The sequence below is a fragment of the Pogona vitticeps genome, chromosome 6 (assembly GCF_051106095.1).
Source record: "Pogona vitticeps strain Pit_001003342236 chromosome 6, PviZW2.1, whole genome shotgun sequence".
In the NCBI taxonomy this organism is placed as follows: domain Eukaryota; kingdom Metazoa; phylum Chordata; class Lepidosauria; order Squamata; family Agamidae; genus Pogona; species Pogona vitticeps.
The window spans coordinates 91,745,820-91,771,902 of record NC_135788.1 but is presented as its reverse complement, the minus strand read 5'-3'; the positions used below and the strand labels follow the sequence as shown (position 1 = coordinate 91,771,902).

The 26,083-nt window shown below is 42.5% G+C and overlaps 1 protein-coding gene and 1 long non-coding RNA gene across 5 annotated transcripts; both read right to left on the bottom strand.

The window, feature by feature from the left end:
* Window positions 1–1,555: 1,555 nt before the first annotated feature.
* MSL1 (MSL complex subunit 1) lies at window positions 1,556–26,083 on the bottom strand. Of its 4 annotated transcripts, XR_013537548.1 has the most exons (10): window positions 25,111–26,083; window positions 20,868–21,100; window positions 19,068–19,444; window positions 14,135–14,199; window positions 11,473–11,540; window positions 10,603–10,727; window positions 6,747–6,881; window positions 6,403–6,493; window positions 6,195–6,267; window positions 4,436–4,529 (listed from the first exon to the last, which is right to left on the bottom strand). XR_013537548.1 is itself a non-coding variant. In XM_020805857.3 (8 exons), the coding sequence occupies exons 1-8, from the start codon at window positions 25,942–25,944 to the stop codon at window positions 4,439–4,441; spliced, it is 1,866 nt and encodes a 621-aa protein (XP_020661516.3). In that variant the 5' UTR covers window positions 25,945–26,083; the 3' UTR covers window positions 1,556–4,438. The 4 variants fall into 4 exon arrangements, 3 of the variants coding, with proteins under 3 accessions (XP_020661516.3, XP_072860341.1, XP_078233980.1); XM_020805857.3 differs by lacking the exons at window positions 6,403–6,493; window positions 6,747–6,881 and having other exon boundaries at window positions 1,556–4,529; XM_073004240.2 differs by lacking the exons at window positions 6,403–6,493; window positions 6,747–6,881; window positions 25,111–26,083 and adding an exon at window positions 23,335–24,308 and having other exon boundaries at window positions 1,556–4,529.
* Window positions 16,533–18,082, bottom strand: LOC144583638 (uncharacterized). Its single transcript, XR_013537549.1, has 2 exons — window positions 17,462–18,082; window positions 16,533–17,204 (listed from the first exon to the last, which is right to left on the bottom strand). It is a non-coding gene; the product is annotated as an uncharacterized LOC144583638 (long non-coding RNA).

Below are 26,083 nucleotides of genomic sequence, written 5' to 3'. Positions count from 1 at the left end.
TTAAGGGGGGGGGAAATAAATGGATTTTCATCTACAAAAAGTCACCCTGAGATAATGGAGTCTTTAAGATGACACAATATGTTGTCTTTGTGTCCATAGAAATCCAACCCACTGCCCTTTAATTTTGTCAACTAATGTGGCCTAGTACTGTTCCTCACAGTGCCTAATCAGTTTACAATCAGGACATCAAGTCAATCATCCTCTCCTACTAGACATGAAGATAGTGTACTACCATCATGTATCAGAGATAAACCCATGGAGAACAAGTGTGTCCTTTTAAAGCCATTATTTACACTGATGGCCATCACTGTAACTTACAAGACAAGAGTTTGATATAACTAAGCTTTGTTAAATATTTGTATTTGTCTCAAATATTGCACCAGCGAACTTCATTAGGTAACTCCCAGCTCTAACATGGTAAGGGCATACTAAGTTCCCATTTACTTTTTTTATACCTTGCATAATTTTATACTATCTGTCATGCCACTTCACTTTTTTCTCCTGGACTGGAGTCCCAAACAGAATGTTTCTTCACAGGGAAGTTTCTCCAGCATCCTAATCATTTTGGTTGCCATATTCTGCATCTTTGAAGTTAAAAGTATATTTTTTGAGATGGTACAGCCAGATGAATACATGGCTTTCCAAGTTTTGTTATACCATAGCTTTGTTTTACTAAAGGCACAATTTTATTTTATTGTTGTCCCTCTCCTACTGGTCCTTAACATGAAATCTGACCTTTCCCATACTTGTTGCAAGAGCATATTGCCAAGATAGCTTTTGGGCTACCCTTGATTGAAAAACTGCAAACTCTCATGTATTTTACCAGATGTTGATCCATCTATTTTTTTTTTCAGCCTCGTGGTATATGCTTTCATTGTTTTGAGATATTTTTCTGGTTTGTTATTACTTGGGAGTGATAATGCTGAGGGGCAGACAGATGTGATGGTTAATTTTTTAAAATTGTCTAGGATACAGAACTTCTGATCTCCAAACTCTGATGACTAATCAAATACCTCAGGATAGAGAACTGCTATCTAAAGCTGCCTAAGTAGGGTTTACATGAACAAGTTCCATCTTACTCAATTTGAATGTGCTTAGGTCTAAGCTTTCTACTGAGGGTAGTAGCCTTTTTTGCATGGATAAAATGAAATATACTCTTGTACCCAGTGCTGCTGTGGTTAGTGGGTTACTGTTTTGTTTGCATTTGGGCACTATGTATAATCAAACCTCCTACTCTTTGCATTTTATGTCCCCACAGCTCAGACTTCTGTGGGGATATTTCCTTCGCACATCTAGCAAAGCAAAAGCTATTATAGTCCTCTACATCAGTGGTTCTTAACCTTGGGTTACTCAGGTGTTTTTGAACTGCAACTCCCAGAAACCCCAGCCAGCACAGCTGGTGGTGAAGGCTTCTGGGAGTTGCAGTCCAAAAACACCTGAGTAACCCAAGGTTAAGAACCACTGCTCTACATCTGAAAGAAGGTAGTTGAAACTGATTTTAGTCATCAAAATTGTATCCAGTCTATTAAACAAGGCACAACTCATTACAAAATCATTAATATTCTTTTCATTTTATTGTAAAAAAATTGTTTCAATTTTGCTTAAACATACAAGCAGAATTTCTCTTTTAATACTCCCTGTTAACACTGTTAAACCTAAATGAACTGAAGCAAAAAATTAAAAAAAACAAAAACATTAACAGCCACAGATTTGGTATTTACAAACTTTTTTCCTTTATAAGATATTTACAAGACAACTGATTTTACATATTTAAAATGGTATCAAAAAGGATGCATTTGCAGACAACCACATGTCAACGGGCAAAAAAACAAGGAGGGGAATTACACTTCTTTTTTAGACCTAGCATTAACTTGGTTAAAGAAAGCGATGTTTTGTTTTAAACAGAGAATCAGATCTAATTTGCAAGGGCTTTTTTAAAATATGAATTTCACAGTGCTGTACTCCCTAAAGGGAGAAAGACTATTCCCTCCACCCCTCGTCCTAGCTAAAATCCACTGCAAACTCTTTGTACAGCCCCTACCTACTTCCACATACCTACCCCATCTCTTCATATATATGTGTGCGTGCATGTTGCATGTGTTAAGTATTAAATGGATTTTTTTCTTGAAAGTCAGTATTCTGCTGACTGAAGTTGGGACAGGTAAATCTCACTACTGTATTTCAGGAACACAGGCTGGCATTTCTGATAAAAGCCGTTTTTTGGGTTACGCAAAAGCATTCTCCTCCCTCTGCCCCAAATGGGATCTAGAACCAAGAACTGGTATCGCAAACTTTTTGTGCTTAGAGTAGAAGTCGGCTGAAATACTAGCAGAACAGCTCTGAAATCAAAAACACTTTCAAGCAGCCTCTACTTAAGGCTTGCTCATTTTATACATCCAGGCATAACAATAGGGGGTTAAAAAAACCACTTAAGGGTGCATGCTGGCATGCTAAAAAAGCAATCTGAATACAGCCTCATTTAAAATAAAATTAGGCGAGCATTGTGCACTACCTCTACTACACAGGCTACTTGGCAAACGAGAATCTGTTCTTCTTATCTGAAAGTCTAAGTCATTCTTGTGACCTTTCGACTCCATTCATGTGTGAGTATGCTACCTTTTTTCTCCTGTGGGGAAAAAGCCTTTTTTCAAATTTTGTGGGAACATAGCCCAGAAAAGGAGAAGATCAGCTAGGGAAATATTCAAGAAAGAAGAACACATTTGTTGAATAAGTGTCCTTCCTGCATAATATTCTTAGCATCCAAAGAGAATGAACACCATCCTGCACTGGGATCTTCAACAATCCAGTAAAGTGATCCCAGGAATTTTTTTCCGTTTAGATGAAAGATGTTAATTCTAGTGCTCCTTTAAGCACACAAGTGTGCATATAGAGGCAATGGCAGCTTCCTGCAATTACTTGAAACAAGCAGATGAGCATGCTCCCTGATCTCAGGACAGAGTGAAGGTTTTCATCTCCAGTTACTGAAAAGATACCTGGGACCTACTTAAGAAATGCCAGTCATGCTTCAAAAAGTTATAAATCAAAGCTTCAGCAGTTACAGTGGCTTAACTTAATGTGAAAAAAGAGTAAGGAGCAGAAAATTGGTTGCTGTCTCTAGGAGTCACTCGATATAGTCAAGTGCAGAGACATAATTTCCTCTCCAACAGGTTTGATCCTTGCAAACAAGTATAAACAGCATTGCAGTGGACTTGAGGATGAGAGAAGGAAACACAATCCTTTGCAAGAAGCATTATGAGGATAAATCTCTTTATTTCTAGGTGGGAGGAAAGGCTCTCTCCACCTTTTCTCTCTCACGTCTAACCTTCGCTACAGCAACAGGTTACCTAGTCTGGGAACAAAAGCACATGGCAGCTGCTAGTCCCTCTCAGAAACGGTGACATTCAGCTGGTGCTTTGCTGTAGTAGGGAAGGTCATACTTTGAGATGGAATTTGTGCCTCTTAGCAATGCCATGTGTCGGTTATCTACCTATGTTGAGCAGGCTTTAAAAGTCAGTATATCAGGCAGTACTGACACTCCACATTTCTGTTAAGAAACAATAATTGTACAATGTTTGATTTCTTTTGTTTAAAACCTGTCATTTAGGCCACACTATATAGTTTGACAGAAAAAACTATTTAAAGACTTTGCTGGTAAAGCAAACCAAAAAAGAATCTGAAGGCAAGATGACACAGCATTCAGGGTTACGACAAGTGTTCTGACAAAACTAATGGTGTGACAGACTGGTCAGAGGCACACAGCCCTTTGTGGTCACTATTACAAAGTCAAGACTAAATGACCCACCCTCCTTTAATTAGAAGCAGAAGGCATGAACAGGATAAGCCCATTTTAAAAATGAAAACACGACAGCAGCACATGAAGAACCAAAAAAGGCAGGAGGAAAAGCATGGATTTATATGCAGATACTTTATAGGAGACCAGCTAACAGGCAGCAGGTCAAATGGAAACCTCTCTTTGCCCAATGTGTTTGGATGCATCACACCTTCTTTCTCCGTTTTATTGCCTTAACTAGGAGGCTAAATATTTTAAAGAACCGCATGAAAGTAGAAGTGGGTTTCGCATGTGTGGTAACTTACCAAAGGGAACAGTTTCATTATATTTTTATGCTTGTTCACCTTTTCACAGTCTGTAAATGGACATGGACAATTACAGTTCAACCAGTTGTCAACCTTTGCGCCTATACAAACCCCAGGACTTTCTCCCAAGTAAAAGAAATAGTGGAAAAGATATGAAGGACATTTTTTGGGGGGGGAGAAGGAGATCACAGGTAAACATTAAAAAATATTTAGAACGAACAAGAACATACATCGAGGTGGGGCAGGTGAGAGTGACATGACAGAACATACACAGTTCTCTGCCATTTGCTGCATACAACACAGGCCAACCATTGAGGCAGAGGATTCTCCTAGTTGGACACACCTATTTCCTGCATGTCCTGTGAGGTGTCTGTTTTTTCTGCATCTCTAACCGGCAGCGACTTCGCTCGTCCAGCCATGGCAGTTCAAAATTCCTACCAAGAAAGAAGTGGTTAGTGATGGCAAAGAAAGATAAATGATCGAACAACTCAACTTTCAAGTTCTGTATCTGGAGTTGGTATTTAAAACCACACCAAGGCTTTCAAGTGAGAAGGTTAAAAAAGAAATCAGTCCAAAATTGCCCTCTCTAATGTGGAAAGCTACCCCCACTTTTCATAGTCATAACACTACATTTTCCTGAGACTGAACTCCTCTGGGATGTAAACTCAACTCTTCCCATTTCTGCCTTCATTCTACATAATAATAGGTTCTTTCATTTCTTTGCCCTCCCCCTCACACACCACTGAAGCCCATCTCCTTGAAAGGCCCTTGGCATGACAATAGGGCAGGCCTGCTTGTTGCTTTAAGCTTCCTACTATGCTAGAACTACAAAGTACTTGTTCTAAAGATTTTTATTAATTATAATCATTATATGGCAATAGAAGAAGTGTGATAAAGACAACTAAAATCCCAAATATTTAACAAGAGAACCATTAAGAATGAGTCAACAGATAATAAACAAATAAATAATCAGCGGTTAACGTTTTATAACAATACAGCAGAAAACCTCTGAGGCTGACAAACTTTTCACATATTCTCTCAGCTGAGGTCCCCATTGTTCCAAAATACTGCTAATTGTTTCTATTGACACACTGACATGACATCATCCCAACCTGCCTCTTCATTTATCACAACTTCATCATTATTGCAAAGTGTAATTTATATCTTTCTAGTATTAAAGTTACAGCTAAGAGGTTATTCACCAAGTTATTATCCTCTTTCATCACTGAGTTTCTAAGTATCAGCAAGTATGAGTCTTACAAACAGAATCATAATTCACTGCTTCTGTCATGTCCAGCAGTTTGTCCCTGAATTTTTGAAGAGGTTCACAGTACAGATGTGCATTTAAGATGTGACATGCCAACCCTGGTTTGATGTTGTTTGACAAATTTTTAAAGAATATTTTATGTCTTATATAATATTGATGAAATTAAGATTTAAAGTGTTAGGTTTTAACATTAATCCAAATTACAGCCTCATTCATGCTGATTCCTTCCCACTGAAACATAAAGATAAGCATCTTTGTATCTTTTCTTGCCATGTCATTCTACTTTTCCTCTGTATTAGCAGAAGATCAGTAGTTTGTAGATTTTTGCCAAACATGCTTAGTGCCATTCCAAAACTGCCAGTAGATTTTCAAGATGTCAGTAGCAGGTTACCATGTGATCTCTCTGGATTTTTTGGATTACATTCTGCATTTGAAATTAGTAGGCCATATCAAATGTTAGTACCAACAAGAGCAGAGCTACTGAATGAATGGGATTTGAATCACTTCTGAAAGGGGTCTACTCTAACAGTTGTTATTTCAGACTAACAATTGGATTTAGATTACTGAAACCATGTAACTATCCTTATAGCATAAGCTACACAGGATATTTATTCCTATGGTAAGAGGATGCGAAACCTAGCACTCTCATCTCTGACTCAACTGGAAAACCACCATGAAATCTGGAACACAGGTGAGCAAACAATATATTCACACAGGCAGGAACAAGATTACCTTCTGAAAAGGAAGATATATTTAAAGCCACCTCACTTGAGGGATCCTTAACTTTGAGGGGGTTATCTTGTCCCATTTTAATGTACATGGTTATACTTACTGTGGGGTTAATTTTGGTAATGGTCGGCCAAATGCTACAACAGGCAAGTAAGGGGTGATCAGCAAGCTTTCAACTAAATGGAGAAAGAACAGAGGAGAATATTACTCATCCAGCTTCATTCAAATAGGAATTGTATTTGGACACAACAGGATTTTCTTGCCCTGTCCAAGCATTTCAGGGATGGGACAAAAAAAGACAGGTTACTCACTTGTAACTGTAGTTCTTTGAGTGGACCTCTGTGATTCACACCCTGGGTAATCCATATATGTGTGGAGCCTCGTCGGAAGATTCTAGGGCGTCTGTGGTAGCAAAAAAAAGACATTAGTGCAGACCCCCCCCCCCCCCAGTATAAATACCTTGGCGCCAAGACTCTCCCTTCAGTTAGGTCAACCGCTACATAGAATAGCTACATGGCGTGACAGAGGTGAGGTTGGGTCAGATGTGTGAATCACAGAGGTCCACTCGAAGAACTACAATTACAGGTGAGTAACCTGTCGTTCTTCTTCGTGGCCTCTCTGAATCACACCCTGGGTAACTAACAAGCTGTCTTACCTGGAGGAGGGTGTCACAGCAAGGTAAAGGATAGCACAGCACGTCCAAAGGCCACATCAGATTTTTGCCAAACATCTAATCTGTAATGCTTGATGAATGTAGACGGCTGTAACCACGTGGCAGAGGCACAGATGTCTGGAAGGGGAACGCCACAAAGAAAGGCTATAGATGAGGGCAAATTAGTAGAATGAGGGCAAATTAACTTGAGGAGCTGGCAATCGAGCAAGCTGGTATGCTAGGTGAATGGTAAAAGCAACCCATTTGGAAATCTCTGAGCGGTCACTTGAAGACCTTTAGTGGGGAGTTGGTAACTGACGAAGAGTTGGGCTGAACGCCGAAAGGTTGTGTACGGGCTAAATAAAATGCCAGAGCCCTTCTGACATCTAAGGTATGAAGGATTCTCTCCTGATAAGTAGATGGAGATAGAAAAAAGAATGGGAGAACCAACAGTTGGGATAGATGAAACTGGGAGACAACCTTAAGTAGAAAAGAAATACTGTATCTACAAACAGTTTAACCTTATCTGTATAAAACTGAAGATGAAGGTAATCAGACCTTAAGGCTGGAAGTTCACTGGCACGACGAGACGATGTAATAGCAACGAGGAACACTGTCTTCAAGGTGAGAAATCTAAGATCAGCTGATGCTAAGAGCTCAAATGGAGCCTTTAGTAAGTTGTTGCAGTACCACTGTCAAAGACCATTGAGGTGGGAGTGGGCACACATCTGGGTACATGTTCGACAGACCCTTAAGGAAATGCCTGAGAGTAGGGTGTTTGAAAAATTGCGCTGCTGAAGAGGTTGGCAGCTGATAATAGACTACAGTGGTGCCCCGCTAGACGCTTATCCCTCATGACGTCAAAATCGCTTGACGATCACTTTTTGCGATTGCTATTGCAATCGCAAGATGATGGTTCCTATGGGGGAAATCTGCTTTACGTTGATTAGGTCCCTGCTTCGCAAACCGTTTGTTCACAAAACGATGTTTTTTCTGCATCTGCAAAATGGCTTCCCTTCATAAAATGGCCCGGTAAGGTTGTTGTTTGTAGTAAGTTGTGTAAGAAGTTTGCCTCTGAAGCTCTTGATGGAACTTCTGGTAGGAGTTGTAGGGGTGCTGCCACTGACTGTGCTGGGGACGTTGCTGGTATGTAGGCTAGACTCCCCAGCATCTAGCAGCTGTGCTTTTCTTTTGAGCATTTTCAAGAATGTCATCTGTTTCAGCACTGAAAACATCTGTCCCGTCAAATGGGAGGTCTTCAATACGCGCTCTCGCATCTTCAGCAAGACCAGCAGTTCTTAGCCAGGAAAAACATTGAAGGGCCACAGAGGTAGCCATAGATTTAGCTGTGGCATCGACAGTACATCTGGCTGACAACATTTGCTGTTTGGCAACTGAAAGCTCTTCTTGCTGGAAGGTTTGAGCCAAGATTTTTTTGTCTTCTGGAAGAGCTTAAATGAAGGTGGACGTGTTGTCCCAGAGGAACCGCTGGTAAGCACCCATGGCTCCTTGATAGTTGGCTACTCTCATGGTGAATGCAGCGGAAGAATATAGCCATCTGCCCATGGAGTCAATTCGCCTGCTGTCTTTATTAGGCGGTATGAAAATTTGACGATGTTGAGATCAAGACTGGGAAGCCTCAACAAAGATCAAGTTTGGGGCTGGTTGTTTCTGAAGAAAAAACACTCCTGGATCATGAACTCAATAAAGGTTGTTGATACACTTCGACATTGAGTGAGACAAAGCTGGTTTTGTCCACGAGCGTTGGCTAGTGCTAAGAGGTAACATAGAAATCTGAACGGGAGTTGTGGTGTCCTTGGAGATCAGATCGTAGAGATGATCTGGTGGCTCAGTTGTGGGTCTGTGTATTTGGAGATCCAGGAACTTAGCCATGTGTACCATTAATTGTGCATAAGTTTGAAAGTCCTCTGCTGGAGATGGAGGGTCAGCATTTGCTAAGTCAGACTCCGGTGACGTGAGTAAAATAGATTGCGTTTGCAGTCTAGAGTCCTGTTCGGAATGTTCGGCCATGTCGAGAATCCGTGGACTGATGACTGACCTTAATATCAAGTGGCGGTGCCTCGAAATATTGGTACCGATGTCTGGATGTTGATGGCGCATCCATGGACAGTGGTTGATGTCGAGGATCATCAGTATCAACATTGATGAGGCATCCATGGGGCAGTGGTCAATACAGAGGATTGTTCATATCAGAGCCAGTTTCTCGATGGTAGCAAAATGGAGGCTTGGACAATGGTCGATATTGAGGATTGCCTGTATCGGAGCCAATACCTTGATGGTGTTGAAATAAACATTGCTGCCAAGATGGTATGTTGATGGGCAACACTGGATAACTATGGAGTAGATAGACGCTGGTGATCCTGAGTGGGATGATCAATCCCGATCCTACTGACGACCTGGAGAGTAATGGTTCACCGGAGCTGCAAATGCACCCTGAGCTGAGGAGTATTGATTGGCTGTTCTGTCTTTCAGATGCTGGCTGTTAGTAAGCCGTATGAATCTCTTGAGAATCATGAAGGTAAGATCATTTCAACATTGATGGCTGCCATGGGTGAGGCCTCTAATGTGGCATTGACATCGAACCGGGGAGACCAACCAGTTGCTAGTGCTTGGCAGGCTTATCAGTTGAGCCCTGATTGGGGCAAATGGCTACCTGATAATAGTGCTGAGCATGGGTCAATGCTGCACACAAAGATATGTTGCCAGTCTCTCAAGGGCTAGTGCCCTTGATAATGCATCGGAGGCCAAGGTGGTAGGCCTGCTGGAACAGAGTAGGGCACAGTATCAGGTTGCGTTTCAACTCCTTGCATGTTGGGAGAAGCAACCAAGGAGGGCTTGCTGGGAGAGCCAGATTGCTGAGGGATAGCCAGGGAGGATGTGATGCTGATCCGCCCATTCTTTCCATTCTGGTGACTGATGGATAAGGTTGATGAGATGGAAGCACTTCTTCATCCAAACCCATGCATATCAGATCCCCAGATTCTGGGAGCTGCAGGGAAGTAACCCTCAGGGATTTCACCTTCAAAGCTTTAGGTTTCTTCAGTGGTGAGGGTTCTTGAGCCAATGGCACATTGGTGGACAGCTTCCATTTGGTGGTCATTTTTTTATGTCAAGGGTTTCAGCATGGAATGTTTGGCTTTATGCCCCTTAGTGGAGGATGTCGAAGGGGCATCGGAGCGTGATGGCGTGGCAAGAAGGGCACTGTTTCACCGTCTCTGAAATGGCTTTATCCATGGCCTTAGCCTGTGAGACGGACTTACAGGCAGGATGAGCCATAGATTTTGTAGACTCGAGCGATTGTTCCCAAAGCAGAAGCTTAAGGCTAGAAAGAGTACTACGGAGAACTCTGCGTTTGAAATTCTTACAGTGAGGGCACGAAAAGGTTTGGTGGGCTTCACTGAGACAGAAAAGACATTTAGCGTGGCATCAGAAAGTGAGACCTTGTTGTCACAGACCACACAATGTTTAAATGGGCCCACAGGGGCCATGAAAATAAGGGAAAAAGGGGGGAGCTTTGGTTGTAAGGCCACAGCAAAAAAGAAAAAAAACTTTTTTTAAAAAAATAATAGTAATAAAGGAATCAAAAAAATAAATTCTCTTTCACTTTAGGAAAACTCACAGATGCGATCACTATGAGGCTCTCAACATGGCGGTTGAAAGTAACTGAAGGGAGTCTTGGTGCCAAGGTACTTATAGTAAGGGGGAGGGGTCTGCCCTAATGTGTTTTTTTGCTACCGCAGAAGCTCTATAATCTTCCAACAAGGCTCCATGCATGCACAGATTACCCAGGGTGTGAATCACAGAGGCCACAAAGAAGAACCTTATTTAAAGCACTTACCATCATCTGACTCTGGGAAAAATGAGGTAACTTCAGGTTCAGATTCCTGAATTCCTTTCTTTTTATACATTCTGAGCTGCAGTCGCTGCAAAATTCTTTGCTCTCGGATCCGCTGAATATCCCACCTTTGGAAGAAGAGCAAGAGAGGGGAGACAGTTTTTAAAAATTTAGCTGAGGACAACAATAGTAAGGGTAGCAGTCACTGCTCTCCACTGTTGTAATTCAAAAGAAAAATCTAGCACAGCATCTGTGGCTAGGAGTTTGCAAGTAGTATGGGAAAGTATTTGCTTTTGTTAAATTCACCCCAAATTTTATTAAGTTATCCTGAATCTTTGTATTACATCATGATAATAGAACTTTTTATGCTTCCAAGACTTACCTGCTATTCCAATTTCCTCATCAAACCACCCTCAGGGCCCTTTCCCCAAAGCCCTCAAAATGTAACCTAGCAGCCATATGAAATAAGGATTATTTAAATCTGAAGAGATAGGATTTATTGGCTGAGATTTTCTTTGCAGTTACCCAAACAGTATAATTTGCCATAAGTAAAGAAATACCCATCAATATTATCTCTTGCATGCTGATTCAGCATGACCGAGTCATGCAAGTCAATGTGTAACAACTCACATCTACAGTGACTTGTTAATTTATGGCAATTCAGTCTAAAAGTCACACCATTTTTGAAACTGTGCAAAATGATTCAGCCACCATTGGTGAAACTTTTCATTTTATTTCATACTCTATGCTCCATCGCTCTCTGTAATGGATAACAGTCTTATTTAGAGAACATTTCAGACATGGTGTTTGTTCCAAGAAAAGTAGCTGCCAAAGCTTCCTAGATACCAACTGCTGCATGTGTTTCTCCCTCACCTTTTCCTCCTCTTCTCATCCAATTCCAGCTTTGCATGCCGTTTGGAGAAGACGCTGTCATCTAAATTCTGTGAAAAGTTGTGTAAAAGGAACAATGTTTTTAATAATGATAGTCTTACAAGAGAGAGCCATGTAAGTCTGTGCTAGCATATCAGCAAAAACAAAAGAAAAATAAAATGTAAAGACAAAAATGTTGTGGCACCTTAAAGACTAACTGCTATATTTTAATGTGAGCTTTTATGGACAAATCCACTTCCTCATGTTCAGCAATATCATTTAATAATAATATTGCTCAATACTTAAACATGATTCTGTGTTATGTATTGAGCATAATTCCTCTTCATTTCCTAGAAGGCATTTAAACCAGTCTCAATATTAGGTGCTCACCACAGCAAGAGCCCTAATCTTTTTTTTTCTGCACTGTCTCATTTTGGAGGAGGATGGAACAGGAGTTGATATGCCAGGCTGCCAATTTGAAACCCAACAGAACTCTCGTGCTTTTAATAACTATACAACACCTATTAGGAAAGCTTTTCAGATAAACTGCTAACTCACTATTAAAAGGTACAAAAGTATAGCTAGAAAAGAGTGGCAAGGGTAATTAGATGCTACATGAGAGAACAGAATGGCACACATTACAGAGGAACCTGGCATGTGATTAAGCTAGGAAAGTGGTGCAGAATTTTGGTTTATTTGTTGTGGGGAAAAATGGGTAAGAGAGCTGCAAATGCTTCACACTCACTATTTCAAATGACTACTTTTGCAAGTTCGGTGTTTCAATGCTGGCAAGGTTTGAAATGTTGTTATGTATAGAATGCTAAAGCAATTAAGGGGACTGTAAAAAAGTAACCCTGAACATGCATATTGTGCTTTAAAAATCAAGCTAGAACAGCCGCTTACTAAAAGCCACTGCAGGGCATTCAGCCAGCTCTTCAGCAAAGTCTGAAAGCAAGGTCAATGTAAAATAACATTGTCTCACAAAGAATCTCCTTCATAAGTGAACGTGTAAACAAATAACAGAATACAAAACAATTGAGAAAAAATTCCTAGAATCCTAAAATGAGGAAAGAACAAACTGGTACCTGACCATTTTGGTTCACTAAGCACCTTATGCTCAGGCATTTTGCCTATACAGTCGGGGATTTCGCTTAGCGATGATTGGTTCCCTGCTTCGGGAACCGATTTTCACTTTACGACGATCAAAAATAGCTGAACGTCAGGTTTCAAAATGGCCGCCGGCTGACGAAAATGGCCCCCCGCTGTGCTTAGGGATGGATTCCTCACTGCACAGGAATGGAAAACGCACAAGCATGGAAAATGGCCACCCCTATGAAGGATCTTCGCTGGAGGGTGAGCTTTCAGTCCATTGGAACGTATTAACCGGGTTTAAATGCGTTTCAATGGGCTTTTATAGTAAATTACTATGGAACTATTTAGCTATTCCCACAGGTGGAGAGACCAATCTAGTCAAAACAAAAGCAACTGTCTGCCATAGCAGCAACTTGCCAGCCTCGGAATTAATGGGAATCATACTTTGCCATGCCAGTAAAAGTAATGGAAAGTGCCGATTGCAAGTCAAAGCAAAATTTTGCAACTGGAACTGGTTGTAACTCGAATTGGTCGCAAGTCAAGACATTTGTAAGTCACGGCACCACTGAGAAGCAAGCTTAAATAAAGTGGGAATGCTGAGTTGCTGCTGAGATTTTTAAATACCATTACTATTACACCTGACGTTCAACTATTACAGCATTTTTACTATGTTCACTTCTGGTTTAAAAAAATTATATGCTACTTTGTTGTGAACCACCCAGAGTAGTGCTGCAGCACTAATAGGAGTGGGAGTGGTATATTAAAACACACACACACACACATATACTTTAAGTATTGACTGTAAGGAACTAAGATCTCAATGAAAGCACCTTGTAGGTAAGTTGACTGTATTGTCCTGATGCACACAGGTCTATACAAGAGTCAAAAAAGTAATACAGTAGTAGTAATCATTGTCATCTTAGAACTGCAGAGCTAGAATTGGGGAACTGACCTTCCAATCTCTGATACCACAGCCAGATATCTAAACCACTAAGCTATCCATTTTGGTACTTCCCCGTCCCCACTATGCTTAATAACTTAAGCACCAGAAATCATAAATTGTAAAACACATCCTGATTATATATTAGCATTGGCATTTAAGACTCTAGCTACCACTACCTCAATAAATCTCATTACTGTATTTACAAGTTGGATGTGTGAAATTCTTGACAATTCAAAATAAAAACTATCTGATCCAGCAGCCTGCCAATTGTCAAGAATCCCTCTGAAACCCTTCTGAAACACCTCAACACACTTTAGGTTAGACTCTGGTAGCAGGGTAGAACATCAAATGAATACAAAATGGTTGCTTGTCAGTCTTAGATACAGAAATCTAGAAGACCTATATGAAATTCCCTTCCAGTTGTAAAGAGTGACTGGTAAGTGTGGAGATAGCGTCTGGTGAATGTTCAAACAGTAGCATGGCTGTCCACCCTCCTAGTGGCTGAAATGGAGATCTGCATAGCTCCTTCCCTTCTTCCACAACTTGCTGCATGTCTTGCTATTCCCAATTACCCATGGCACAGCTATATTTCTCATTTCATTTTCTCAGACTATTTCTTTACTAACATACCTCCAAAAGTTCTGAAGAATTCAGGTCTCTCAAAGGCTCTACTGTGTGGTCCCTCCATGATGGAACTGGAAAGGGGAAGAGAAGTGTCAGAACTGCTAATTTGAAAGAGAAACTTACATGGAGAAATAAAGATCAGACAACATAGCAAATCATCATGATCTTAGAACTGCAGAGCTGGGAAGGACCGTCTGGATAATCAAGGCCAGCCTCTGTGAAGGAGGCACACTTGAGAATCAAACTTCCAATCTTAAACCAAGGAGCTATCCAGCAGTTCAATTCCACTGCTCAAAGGGATACAAAGTTGCGTCATTGCATACCATCAAGGAGCAAGGTGTCTGTCTGCCCTTTCCTCCCACCAGTGCAGCACTAACTAATATCAATCCTCTTTAGAAGTCCAGGTTTTCCAGTATTGGCCACATGATGATTTGTGCTTCACAGCTTCCAGTTAAACTGCTTTTACAGATTTCTATCCAAGTGCTCCAAGTGAGTTTCATATTACCATTCTATGTTATACCCAAACATCCTTTGAAGTTAAAAGGATTTGCATCAAGTCTCCTAATGAGTTTTGTGGTGGAGCCTTTCAATTCTGCACTGTTCAGACTCTGTATTCCACTGTGAGATAGTTATTTAGCTGCTCATGTGGGCTTTTATAGTATATGGGCTTAAATAATTAAGAGTTGTATGGAAATAATACCAAGTACTGTACAGTAGTATTTAACTGAAGTGCAGCACACATGAGCAGCCCCACATTGCTTACTATCTCTCAAAATATGAACAATTCAGAGTTGAATGGCAAGGCTCCCCCCTTCTGATAGCGGGTGTGCATTAGAGTCACAATCAGACATGTCTAATGCTCTTTATGACCAACTTCTCCCTCAAAACAAGAACTGTTACCCCAAAGCACTCAAAATAACTCCAGGAACTGTGCAGTTAAAAGGATCTGTAACGGGCTGAATTGTGTGCATGTTTTGTGCCAGCAACTCAGAACCAACTTAATTAAACCTTAACAAGGCTTTCAAGGTACGCAAGATATTTATGGAGTACTTTTACCAGTTCCACTCCCCCAGTCAGTTTCCATGGTTGAAAAAGAATCTGAATCCTGTTCTCCCGAGTCCTAGTCTGTCACTCCATCCTCTCTACACCACACCAGGAATCTCCACAAAAGTTATTAGTTATAAATATCCATCTGTTGCTACATCATGTATACATTACTGAAACAGCGTCGTCTACATTGGCTTGGCCATGTCGTGAGAATGGCTGATGGTCGGATTCCAAAAGATCTCCTGTATGGAGAATTAGTGCAGGGAAATCGCCCCAGAGGGAGACCACAGCTGCGATACAAGGACATCTGCAAGCGGGATCTGAAGGCCTTAGGAATGGACCTCAACAGATGGGAAATATTGACATCTGAGTGTTCAGCCTGAAGACAGGCAGTGCATCATGGCCTCTCCCAAGTTGAAGAGACATTTGTACAGCAGGCCGAGGCAAAGAGGCCGTCCCAAAACCAACAAAATCAGGGAGCTGCTCAGGGGACAGATAGGATTTGTCTTCAGTGTGGAAGAGATTGTCACTCTCGAATTGGCCTTCTCAGCCACACTAGACGCTGTTCCAAGACCTCCATATAGAGCACAATACCATAGTCTCTTGAGACTGAAGGATGCCTACAGAAGTTGCTACATATAACTGTTATTCATAAAGTAGAGTATCAATAGCATGAAAGACCAAGGAAGTCAATTTTCTTCCACTTTACAAAAAGTTCTGTCTAGTTACTGAAGGCTTAGCGTTTATTTGGCACCAGTAACTAGGTGAACAGGTCTTTTACAAGCCTGCTTTAATCATCTGCTGGATATTCTCTAAACCAGCATCACATTTTCCACCTACACACAAGGCTGAATGGCAGCTTTCAAAAAGCTTCACAGATGAGAATTTCAGAGGATTTCTGCTCTCAGCGCAGCCCTGCTGACCATTGATCTATGTATGCAGAATATTCAAGGTAATTGTTTCCTTGGCACAAATGTCTTTCATGTCCAGTCTTACCAGTGTTTTGGAGTTTAAATCACCCTTGTCACCACCTGAAGGACTACTAACAAGCTTACAAATCTTGCAGTACTCTATACTACAGGATGTTGCAAAGGCCTCCAGGACTGATTACTTTTTTAAAAGGATTAGAGACTCAGGAAGAATGACAGTTATTTGCCACAATTATCAGGTGTAAAATCTCTGTTTGAATACATTATATTACTGATTTGTGTACATAATAAGAGTAGCTTGTGAGCTTCCCAGGTGCAATGGGCTGGTTCCAATTGAAGGCAGACTGCTAGACTGAAGAGACCTTTGAACAGCTCTACAAGCAGTTTTTAAGATTTAGCACATGTATTATTATGATAAGGAATGACCCCATAAAAGATTATTCTCCAAACTCCTCTTAATGCTTACTGCAAGATAACAAGAGCAGATTAAGCAGACAACTACATTGTGGAAGAAAAAGATGGAAGACTGGCCAGGTCTCAAGGTTGATTCTATTGTGCAAATGCTACTCAGGTTTTAAGAACAAGCTGTTTGTAAGCAGAAAAGGTTTCCCCAATCTGCTGTAAAGATGAAATAAAAATCACTTGCTCAACTCCCAGAAGGAAATTGCTGCACAGCTTCTCTAAAATATATGCCATGTTTGCCATTACATTAAGAAAAAAAGGAAAAAAAACAAGATTGCAAGATGGCTCGATTCAAACCAATTCATGTGACAGTAAATACCAGATGTTTGACAACAAACAATAGATTTATACATCTGAGGAATCTTCAGTTTTGCTGGGAGTAAATGAGAATCTTTATAGTCCATTCTGTCCTTTCAAAATAATCTTCTGAGAACACGAAGTGTAGCACACATTATATCTGCACAGAATGACTTGAGGGAAGGAATGGACAGAGCTTTGAATACAACATGGAAGAATGACCACAGGGAATAAGACCTAAGAGAAGTGCTAAGATGGTAGATTTGTGCATGTTTTATAGTTAAATTGTTGTTTTTTCAACTTATATACTATCCCATAGTGCTAGAGCAGTGGTTCTTAACCTTGGGTTTCGTTCGTTTAGTCGTGTCCGACTCTTCGTGACCCCATGGACCAGAGCACGCCAGGCCCTCCTATCTTCTACTGCTTCCCGGAGTTGTGTCAAATTCATGTTGGTTGCTTCGCAGACACTGTCCAGCCATCTCATCCTTGGTCGTCCCCTTCTCCTCTTGCCATCACACTTTCCCAACATCACGGTCTTTTCGATGGAGTCTTTTCTTCTCATTAGATGGCCAAAGTACTGGAGCCTCAGCTTCAGAACCTTGGGTTACTCAGGTGTTTTTGAACTGCAACTCCCAGAAACCCCAGCCAGCAGAGCTGATGGTGAAGGCTTCTGGGAGTTGCAGTCCAAAAACATCTGAGTAACAAAGGTTAAGAACCAGTGTGCTAGAGCATTCTCTGGGCCATTTATAACATAATTATGCAAGGAACACTTTGCCCTTCATGTCCCTTACCCATGACTTTTAGCCATTTAGTGATATTGAACATCCCATCACTTATCACACAACCACACCCTTTCTATCACCTGCACTCTCCTGGGGGGGGGAGGAAATAGGAGACAAAACACCATATTTAAAAATATTAAAAGCATTGAAGTTTGTAAAAAGAAAAACAAACAAAACCCAAGCATGCAAAAAAAACCCCATAAAATTCAAATTTTGTATACATGGTATTCATTTGCATAAGTGTTTCTACATGCAGAACTACCCCTTTTAATGCAAAAAGCAATTTTAAAATGTGTTTTGCTCCTTTTCTTCCCACCTACACTGTATATTAGACCTCACTACATGTTACTTATTAGTAAACAGTGGCAGAAAACATACATCATATGACTTCTTAACATGTTGATAGCACAGGATTTGTGATTTGTTTTCTTCCCCATCTTTTTGTTGCAACCCAAAATGACACATGCACTCATAGGGAAGCTGTACATGACAACAGACTTCTGTTTGGTGATGTAATTCTTCTTGACCAATTGTTCTACAGGCTCAACCTAAAATGTGAGATCAACCTTTCCATTTTTAACCACGTATGTTTGTGGTCTTCTCCCTCCCCCCTCCTCAAAAGGCAACAATGCCGCTTGAACAACCTTTTCAGGTCAAAGTACAAATCTGGAATAACAATTCCAATTAAAGACCAACATCCTGCCAGACTAGGTAGGCTGATTTCAAAGTGAACAACAGCATGCCTTACAGGTTGTATGTGCTACAGCAGCACAATCACCACTAGGGAACTCTTTATGCAACCCCATTCATTGTGTACAAAAAATTTCTTAGAAATGCACCCCAAATAGTTGATAAACCAACAGTTGGCTGCAATGGTGGGAATCAAGACAAAAAGAGGCTTAAATTATTCTTTTGGAACACTTCAGCCTTACCAGACCTCTTTGTCAGTCCAGCAAGCATGCCTCTTTTAGCACAGAACTGTTTTGTGTTACTCCACAAACTAACAGGTTGACTAATAACCTCTATCTTTTCTATATAGCCCACCCGCCGCATAAGACATTACGAAGAGGAACAGTTTGTCGACAATAATGAATGGTCATAACATATACTGTGAGCACAAACCGCCGCAAGTGTCGTGCTTGTTTAGAAACATCACCAAGCTCACTAGACATTGTGGCTGATCTTCTTCATACATTGCCCATACCTGTTCCAGAATGCTGTGGGTTTGAAAGGTTTCCGTATTAGTCAGCCAGAGGTCTAGGACCCCACAGCTGCATCACTCAGAAAGTGAAAGGTGCCCTCGATCTCTCTTCAGATATTCAGAGACTCCTATGCAGACCCCCACCAAATGAAAAGGAGTTCCACACCCCCACCATCCCAACCTCAGGCCAACCATCACAAAGGCACAAGCAAGCCTCTTACTTGCTACAGTCTCCTCCTTCTTGGGAGAAGGTTCTCGCAACGGTGAAGGAGGTGGCTGGTGCCACCGGCACAAGTACATTTCAGTGGTGGAAAGGTAGGGCAAGTCTTCTATTTCACTGTAGGAACTCTTGTCCTTTGAATGACACCCAGGCCCTTTCAAAGAGGCTGAGGATTTCAGTGGAGCATCCCCCAATGATTGAGCTTTCTCAGGAGTCTCCTGACTTCGCAGTTCACGCCTACTAACTGATTCAGTTAAAGAACTGCTGGGTTCGTCTTTCAGTGGAGAAGCCTTTGGTGTTTTACACTTGACTTTTGAAAATTCAGCCACCAGCTTCTTTACTGGAGTTTTCCTCTCGGCACTTCCAAACGGAGACTTTCTGCAGGAAGATCAAGAACAAGTCTATAGCAGCAAATGTAGAACTCTGCACAGGAGCTACCATGCATAGGGTTAAGTACTTCGTTATTAAAAGACAAGTTTAAATTCATTAGTCCCCCAAGTCTTACAGTTTTTATGAGAATGATACATAGACTTAGGAAAGGAGGCCCTCTGAACTATAAAAGAACAAAGAACAAGTTCAGCAGTACTGTCAGAGTCTTATTAACCAAGAGCATGACAAACTATAGCAAATACTTTGCTATAGTTTCTGCCAAGATAAAGACATAATGACATAAACCAAGCTTGAATTAAGTAACCTTCTCAATCTATTGATCAACTGATTAAAGAACTTGGGAGAATTCCTGCTTGAAATTTCACCTCAGCTATCATTAACTTCCCCTTCTCCAATTTGGTGATAATAAGATTAACCTATTTTATAGGGATGCCACAAGGATTAGTTAGACTGTGAAACATTTTGAATACTCAGGAACACTACAGAATATTAATTGTGGTTATTCTTAATAATCTTCTAGCCAGTTACCATCTCCCCTGACTAACAGCCATTATCAAAGTCTTTCAGGACACTTCTTTTCTCTCATTGATACTTGAGATATTTGCATGGAAATACCAGGGATTGAATGGAAATTCCCCTGTAGTGAAAGTATATGTTATACCACCAAATTATATCGTCTTTCCCTCTGCCTTAAAAGATTAGAAAAATAAGGGGAAGGAGGGAGGGAGGCATTTCTAATTAGCATCCAATCCCAGATACATTTTTTAATTCAAAGATTACTCAGAAATATTTCCTGTAGAGTGGTGCCCCGCATGACGACGATAATCCGTTCCATAGAAATAGCTGTTTAGTGAAAACATCGTCTTGCGAAAACCATTTCCCCATTGGAATGCACTGAAGCCCATTTAATGTGTTCCAATGGGGAAAAATCGTCGTCGTTTTGCGAAGATCGCCCATAGGGAAGCCATTTTGCGAAGCGCCGATCACTTGTTAAAATGGCTGCCCTGCGAAGCATCAGTCCTGAAAACACCCATTTTGCGAAGTGCCGATCAGTGGCAAAATCGTTGTCTTGCGAAAATCGGTTTGCAAAGCAGTGACCCAAACATCATCCAGCAAAAATCGGCCATTGGAACCACTACTTTGCGAATCGATATAGCGATCGCAAAACCTCATCGTCATGCAGATTCATCATTTTGCGAGGTTGTCGTCTAGCGAGGTACTACTGTACTTAAGAAATCATGCCCAGGTTCCCAACTGAGATTTCCTGCAAAGAAGACTATAAACTATATTGCTCCAGGATGTCATACTTATCTGCCAGAAATTCTTAGCCCTTTTACAGAATGTGGTTTCCATGGATGAAACTCTCCAGAAGAACAGGCTTGAAAACAGGTAACAGCAACTCTGGCTATACCTTTTGTGACCCTTCCCATTCCTTCCATATGGGAAGTGTTTCAAAGGCAGCGGCTGGGACATCTCCAGAAGCTCTTGTGGTGGACATTCTATAGGCAATTTCTCTGGTACTGGTATTTCAGGGTCAACCTTTTCCTCTGTTTCATACCCTTGAAATATCTTGTGTTTCTCACGCTCATTGTCCTTCTTCACCAGCTGCATCCTCCTTTCCATACGCTCAATTCGAGCAAGGAGCTGTGAAGACAACATTGCAATTTAAATGTTAAAGGTGGCATTCTCTCAGCTGAGTATGACATTCCTAGTTGCTAAAATTCACTCTGCATTGGCCCTTGAGAGAAACAGACTGATAGTTCTGTAGAAATCCCAGTCTTTGAATACAATTAATTTTGCAAGACTTACCAGTGAGTGCTGAGGCTTTTTCCAAATTCAAAGACAAATCTTGACAGCACTGGGATCTACTTGGATACACCTATTCCATAATACTAGAACTGCCACTCCTCCCCACCACTATTTTTAACATATATCATCAGGGATAGTACTCTGTTTTGCTAATAAATATGCACTTCAACTGTTGTGTGACAATGTTACCAGATTAGGAAACACAACATTTCTTTGCCAGGATGCCTCTGTTTACCACAGAGAAAATGTCTACTTCCTCTTTACAAAGGAAATCTATGGTACCTTCTAGTACATGCATGGAATAGACAGTAAGGATTTAAATGACCATTTCAGTTATACCTTGTGGTATTACCTTGATGCAAACATAACCTACATATATATTTCACCTTGAATAATATACATAGGTATGTTTGGGTTTCAAAGGCTGATACCCAGTTTGAGTGATGGGAATGTCTTTTGTTTCAAAGCTATAGGATACCATATTTTTACATTATAAATATGCATGTGTCCCCTTATTTCCATGTTAAAAAGCACAAAAAGTTTTCTACTTTTCTTCAGCTCATGTTCATTCAACAGCATTAGGAACAGATCCTATTCCCATGGTTCTCAAACCATGAACTCTGGAACCAATCCCAAAGGGTTACATTCATATTTTGCATCTCAGGCTCTGCATCCAACAAGGGGAGGGTAATCCCTAAAGCAGCAGCACAGAACAAGGACAAAATATAGAGCCATTTACAATAGGAATACAGCACTATCTAATAATGTTGGGCCTAAAACTCAGCCATGAATTCAATATGAAGCTTCTGGTAAGTTCCCCTATAAAATGGGGACTAAAAGTGGTCTACATAAAAGGTCATCCCCTACCCTTTTCACAGTTCCTAGCAGTCAAAGCCCTGAACTTCGTTTCTTTCTGTCCCTTTTCCCTCACACAGACAGCCACATCATTTTATTCACTAGGTTACCTGGCACACTGCAGTCATTAAATAAATCTTTAATAGAAAACGGGAGCTGTATGGGTGACTGAAAATTACAAAACCTTCAAACTGGAATTTTAAAAAATAGCAGAAGGACAGCAGAGAGTTAATGTGAAGTGTAACAGAAATGCAAAATTATATCCAGAGCATTTCAGGGTTACACTGATCTAGAAAAGTGCTGCCAAATCATCTAAAATATTTTCTGCAAAGCCTCCATTTTAGATCCCACTGCTGCAAAGAACATGCAAGAAACTGAGATCACGCGGGAAAGTATAATCTAAAAACTATTCAAGTATTTGCACAAATGAAACTAAAATACTTAATTCAAGTGATAATGATTCTGGCACTATTCCATATGCAAAAGGGAGGAGGGCGATGGCACATGGCGGGAAGGAAAGAACCACTGCAGGTATTCTGTAAATCTGCAGTCAGCAAGGCAATAACAACCAATCCAGCAGTTCTAGTTAACAGCCTGACTCACAAACTTTGCATTTATCTGCACTGTGTGTATTCTAGCTCCTCAGAGTATGCGTGTGTTTGGGTTTGCTTCCACCCTTTGCCCTCAAATCTTTACAAGAGCATGCAAAATACTCAGTCTGCCATCACCACATCCTTGACTGCAAAACGGCAGCTGGCACCTCCATATTGGTTAGCTGTTACACAGGCCTGATGGGAGACTGTGTTTTTTTTTACACTATCTATGTTGAATCGCATATTTCTGCTACAGAACTGTAAAAGATTAAACTGCTATGACTTCTTGCAATCAGCAGATACCACTACCAGCCCACCTTACTTCAAAGGCAGACCCTGAAGATCATGCCTAGAGCAGGAGGAAGGAGAAATACTTCTTTTCTTGATAATAATGGGTGCAGCAGCTGCAGAAACTGGGAAGAGGGGGCTATTTTTAGGCTGCAGACGTGCCATGCATACAGGCCTGGATTATAAACCCTTTGTGGCAATTTGGGGACAGGGGTAGGAAAGAAGACAAGCCAAACAGCTATTTCTATATTTGCAATTTAGAAATGTACATTATTCACTGAACTACCATTGCTGTAGGCAGCAGTAATCTTAAAAATAACTAAAGAAACCAACCTTCATCTGCAGTTGATCTTGAAGATCTCCCCCAATCTTCACCCTGTGTCCCATTCAGCTCTTATGGTAACAGATTAAAGGGGCTAGGCAGCATTTTACCCACCCTTATGCTCGCTGTATACATCCCAATATGGTTGTAGTCTCTATGTAGCAGCAAAACTCTCCATTAGACTCTCTCACGTTGCAAAAGTCGGGGACTGAACAATTGGGTTTCGCCAGATATGGGGAAGACAAGTTTGGCTTGCACAGTGCCAGGGCAAGGGTGGAGAAGAACACCTTGCATGTGTACACCACACAGGGAATCATTTTGCAACAGTTGTAATAAAAAAGTAGGATGGTGCTCTGGTGAAAAAGGAGCATCAATAGAAGATCAGGGAATGGATGACTGCTGCTAAACCTAAAACTGGCATATTCCTTTTTAAAAACACCCTCCCCTACTGTTCAGATAGCACTCACTGCAGCTGACTGTTTTGTTCAGTGCTCTCCTTCTCTCCCCCCCAAATTGTGCAGTTCCCAGCCAATGTCCCTTTAAATTAACCCTGTTTGTACCATACATCTCCCAACAGCACAAGACTGTTACTTAATTTAACCCTACTTGCACAACAGTACTCTTTCAGCTCCAGGGGCCTCACAAGGTGGACACTGTGCTTTGCCTGGCCAGTTGCTGATTAACTCCTTGATGACTACAGCCTCACCCAGATCCATACTCTGGGCTTGGATTGTTTCAGTGCCCTTAACTCCACCTATCAGATAATCCAGCTACCCAGCAGGCCCTGCAACTTAACCCTCAGGTTGTCAACCCTTTCCTAGTCGCTTGTTAACCTGGAGAGTGCCAAGCCCCCTTTGGCTGCCAGTACACACTACTTTTTACTCCCATTTCCTACTAAGCCTTCAACTGTCCTTTGCTTGCCTTTTCTATCCCACATAGGTTCCCAGACTTCTTCGCCCCGTAGACAACTTGCCAACTTATTTGTTTTCCCTAGACCCCTGCAAAGCCTTAATACAAGTCTAAACTTGCACCCCCAATTTTTTTTTTCTGACATAGACCCCCTGAAAGTCAAAATCAACCCCTGGGGGTCCATATAGACCACTTTGGGGACCTATGGATGATATACATTTCCTTTCACTTAACACTCCTGACCCCCACCTTCAAATGACAAATCCCTGGATTAAGCACTATACCACCAATGTGTTGTCACTCATTAACCCTTAACTAGAAGTTTCCAATAATCTCATGACCACACCTTTCCACATTAACCCTTTAATTGGCACAGACTTCCCAAGGCCTCATTAGATTGGAGGTGGGATTGAATAATGCAGGATCCACCATAGTTATTGACCAAAATGAGCTTCTGATCACCTCCTGCTCCATGATTCACCCTAACAGTAGTTATTTTTCCTGACTAGTGTCTGCTCACCACATTACTTGTATTTCCATCATATATTTTCCTGAACCGGCTTCAAAGTCACAGACCACCCCTAGTCTTAGTGACAGTACAGTCTGCCCCATCGTGCCCTAATTGCATTCCCTCTGTAAGCCAAATGAGAAACCCTCCATTAGCCCCCATATGCCTCTGCGGCGATTTACATTAACCCCTCCCACTGTGAACACTAGGCTCCAAACGCGTGCATGCTCTCCATTAACTCTTAAGAAAACTAGCCTGCACCGAGCCTCACTATTAACCCTTGAGCCGCCACATCCTCCTACCCAACCCCGCTCCCTCCAACCTGATGAACATTAACCCCTTCCACCCCGTTCCCAACCATCCAACTCACTGTGTCCCGCTCGGCCTTGAGTTCCTCGATCTCCTTCTCCTTGGCCTGCAACTGTTGCTGCTGCTGCTCAATAAGGTCCAGTTGGAGCAGCAGGATCTGCTTAAGGCAGGCCGCCTGGCTGGAGGCGCCCCCGCCGGCCCCCATGGGGCTCTTCCGAAGGCTGCTTCCCCCGCCGCCGCCGCCGCCACCACCGGAGCTGCTGGTAGTACTGCCGCTTTTCCACTTGCCGCAAGGCTCCGAAGGGGCCGGAGACCCCCCCGCCACTGGTGCCGGAGGAGAAGGAGGAGGAGGAGGCGGCGGCGGCGGCTGCCCGGGCTCAGCCGTGGCGGAAGCCGACGACGGCAGCAGCGGCGGAGGAGTGGGAGAAAGGGACGCTGGCCCTCCTCCAGGTCCGGCGTTGGGGCCGCCGCGCTTGCCGTCCCTGGCGGCGGCGGCAGCTGCGGTGTGGCCGGGCAGCACCGCCTGGTACTTGGAAGGGCGGGAGCTGCCGGCGGCATCGCCCACGCCCGCCTGCCGAGTGCTGCCTGCCGGGCACGGCGAGGGGACCAGGCCGCCCCAGCAGCAGCCGCCGCCACCACCACCACCACCTTCTTGCTGCTGCTGCCCAGGGGCCGCGGCCGCTGCAGCCGCCGGGACGGTCGCCCGGCCCTTCGGGCCCGCCGCTGCTGCAGCCACTGGGGCCGGCACGGGGATCTGGTTCTGCGCGGGAGGCGGAGGCTGGCGAAGATGCGGCGGCGGCGGCGGCTCCTCCTCTTCCTCCGGGCCAGGCTCCAGCAAGCCCGGCCCCGTCGTGGTCGTTGCCGCCGCGGTTGCTTTGTAGACGGTGGATCTCATGGCGATGCTGCGCCTTCAGGCTCCGGATCCTGCAGAAGCGGCGGCGCCGGCGGCAGCCCCGCCGCCTCCTTTTCCTCTCCACGTCCGGTCCGAATCCCCCACCTGGAGCCCTCGGGGGGCGCCGCCGTCGTCGTCGCCC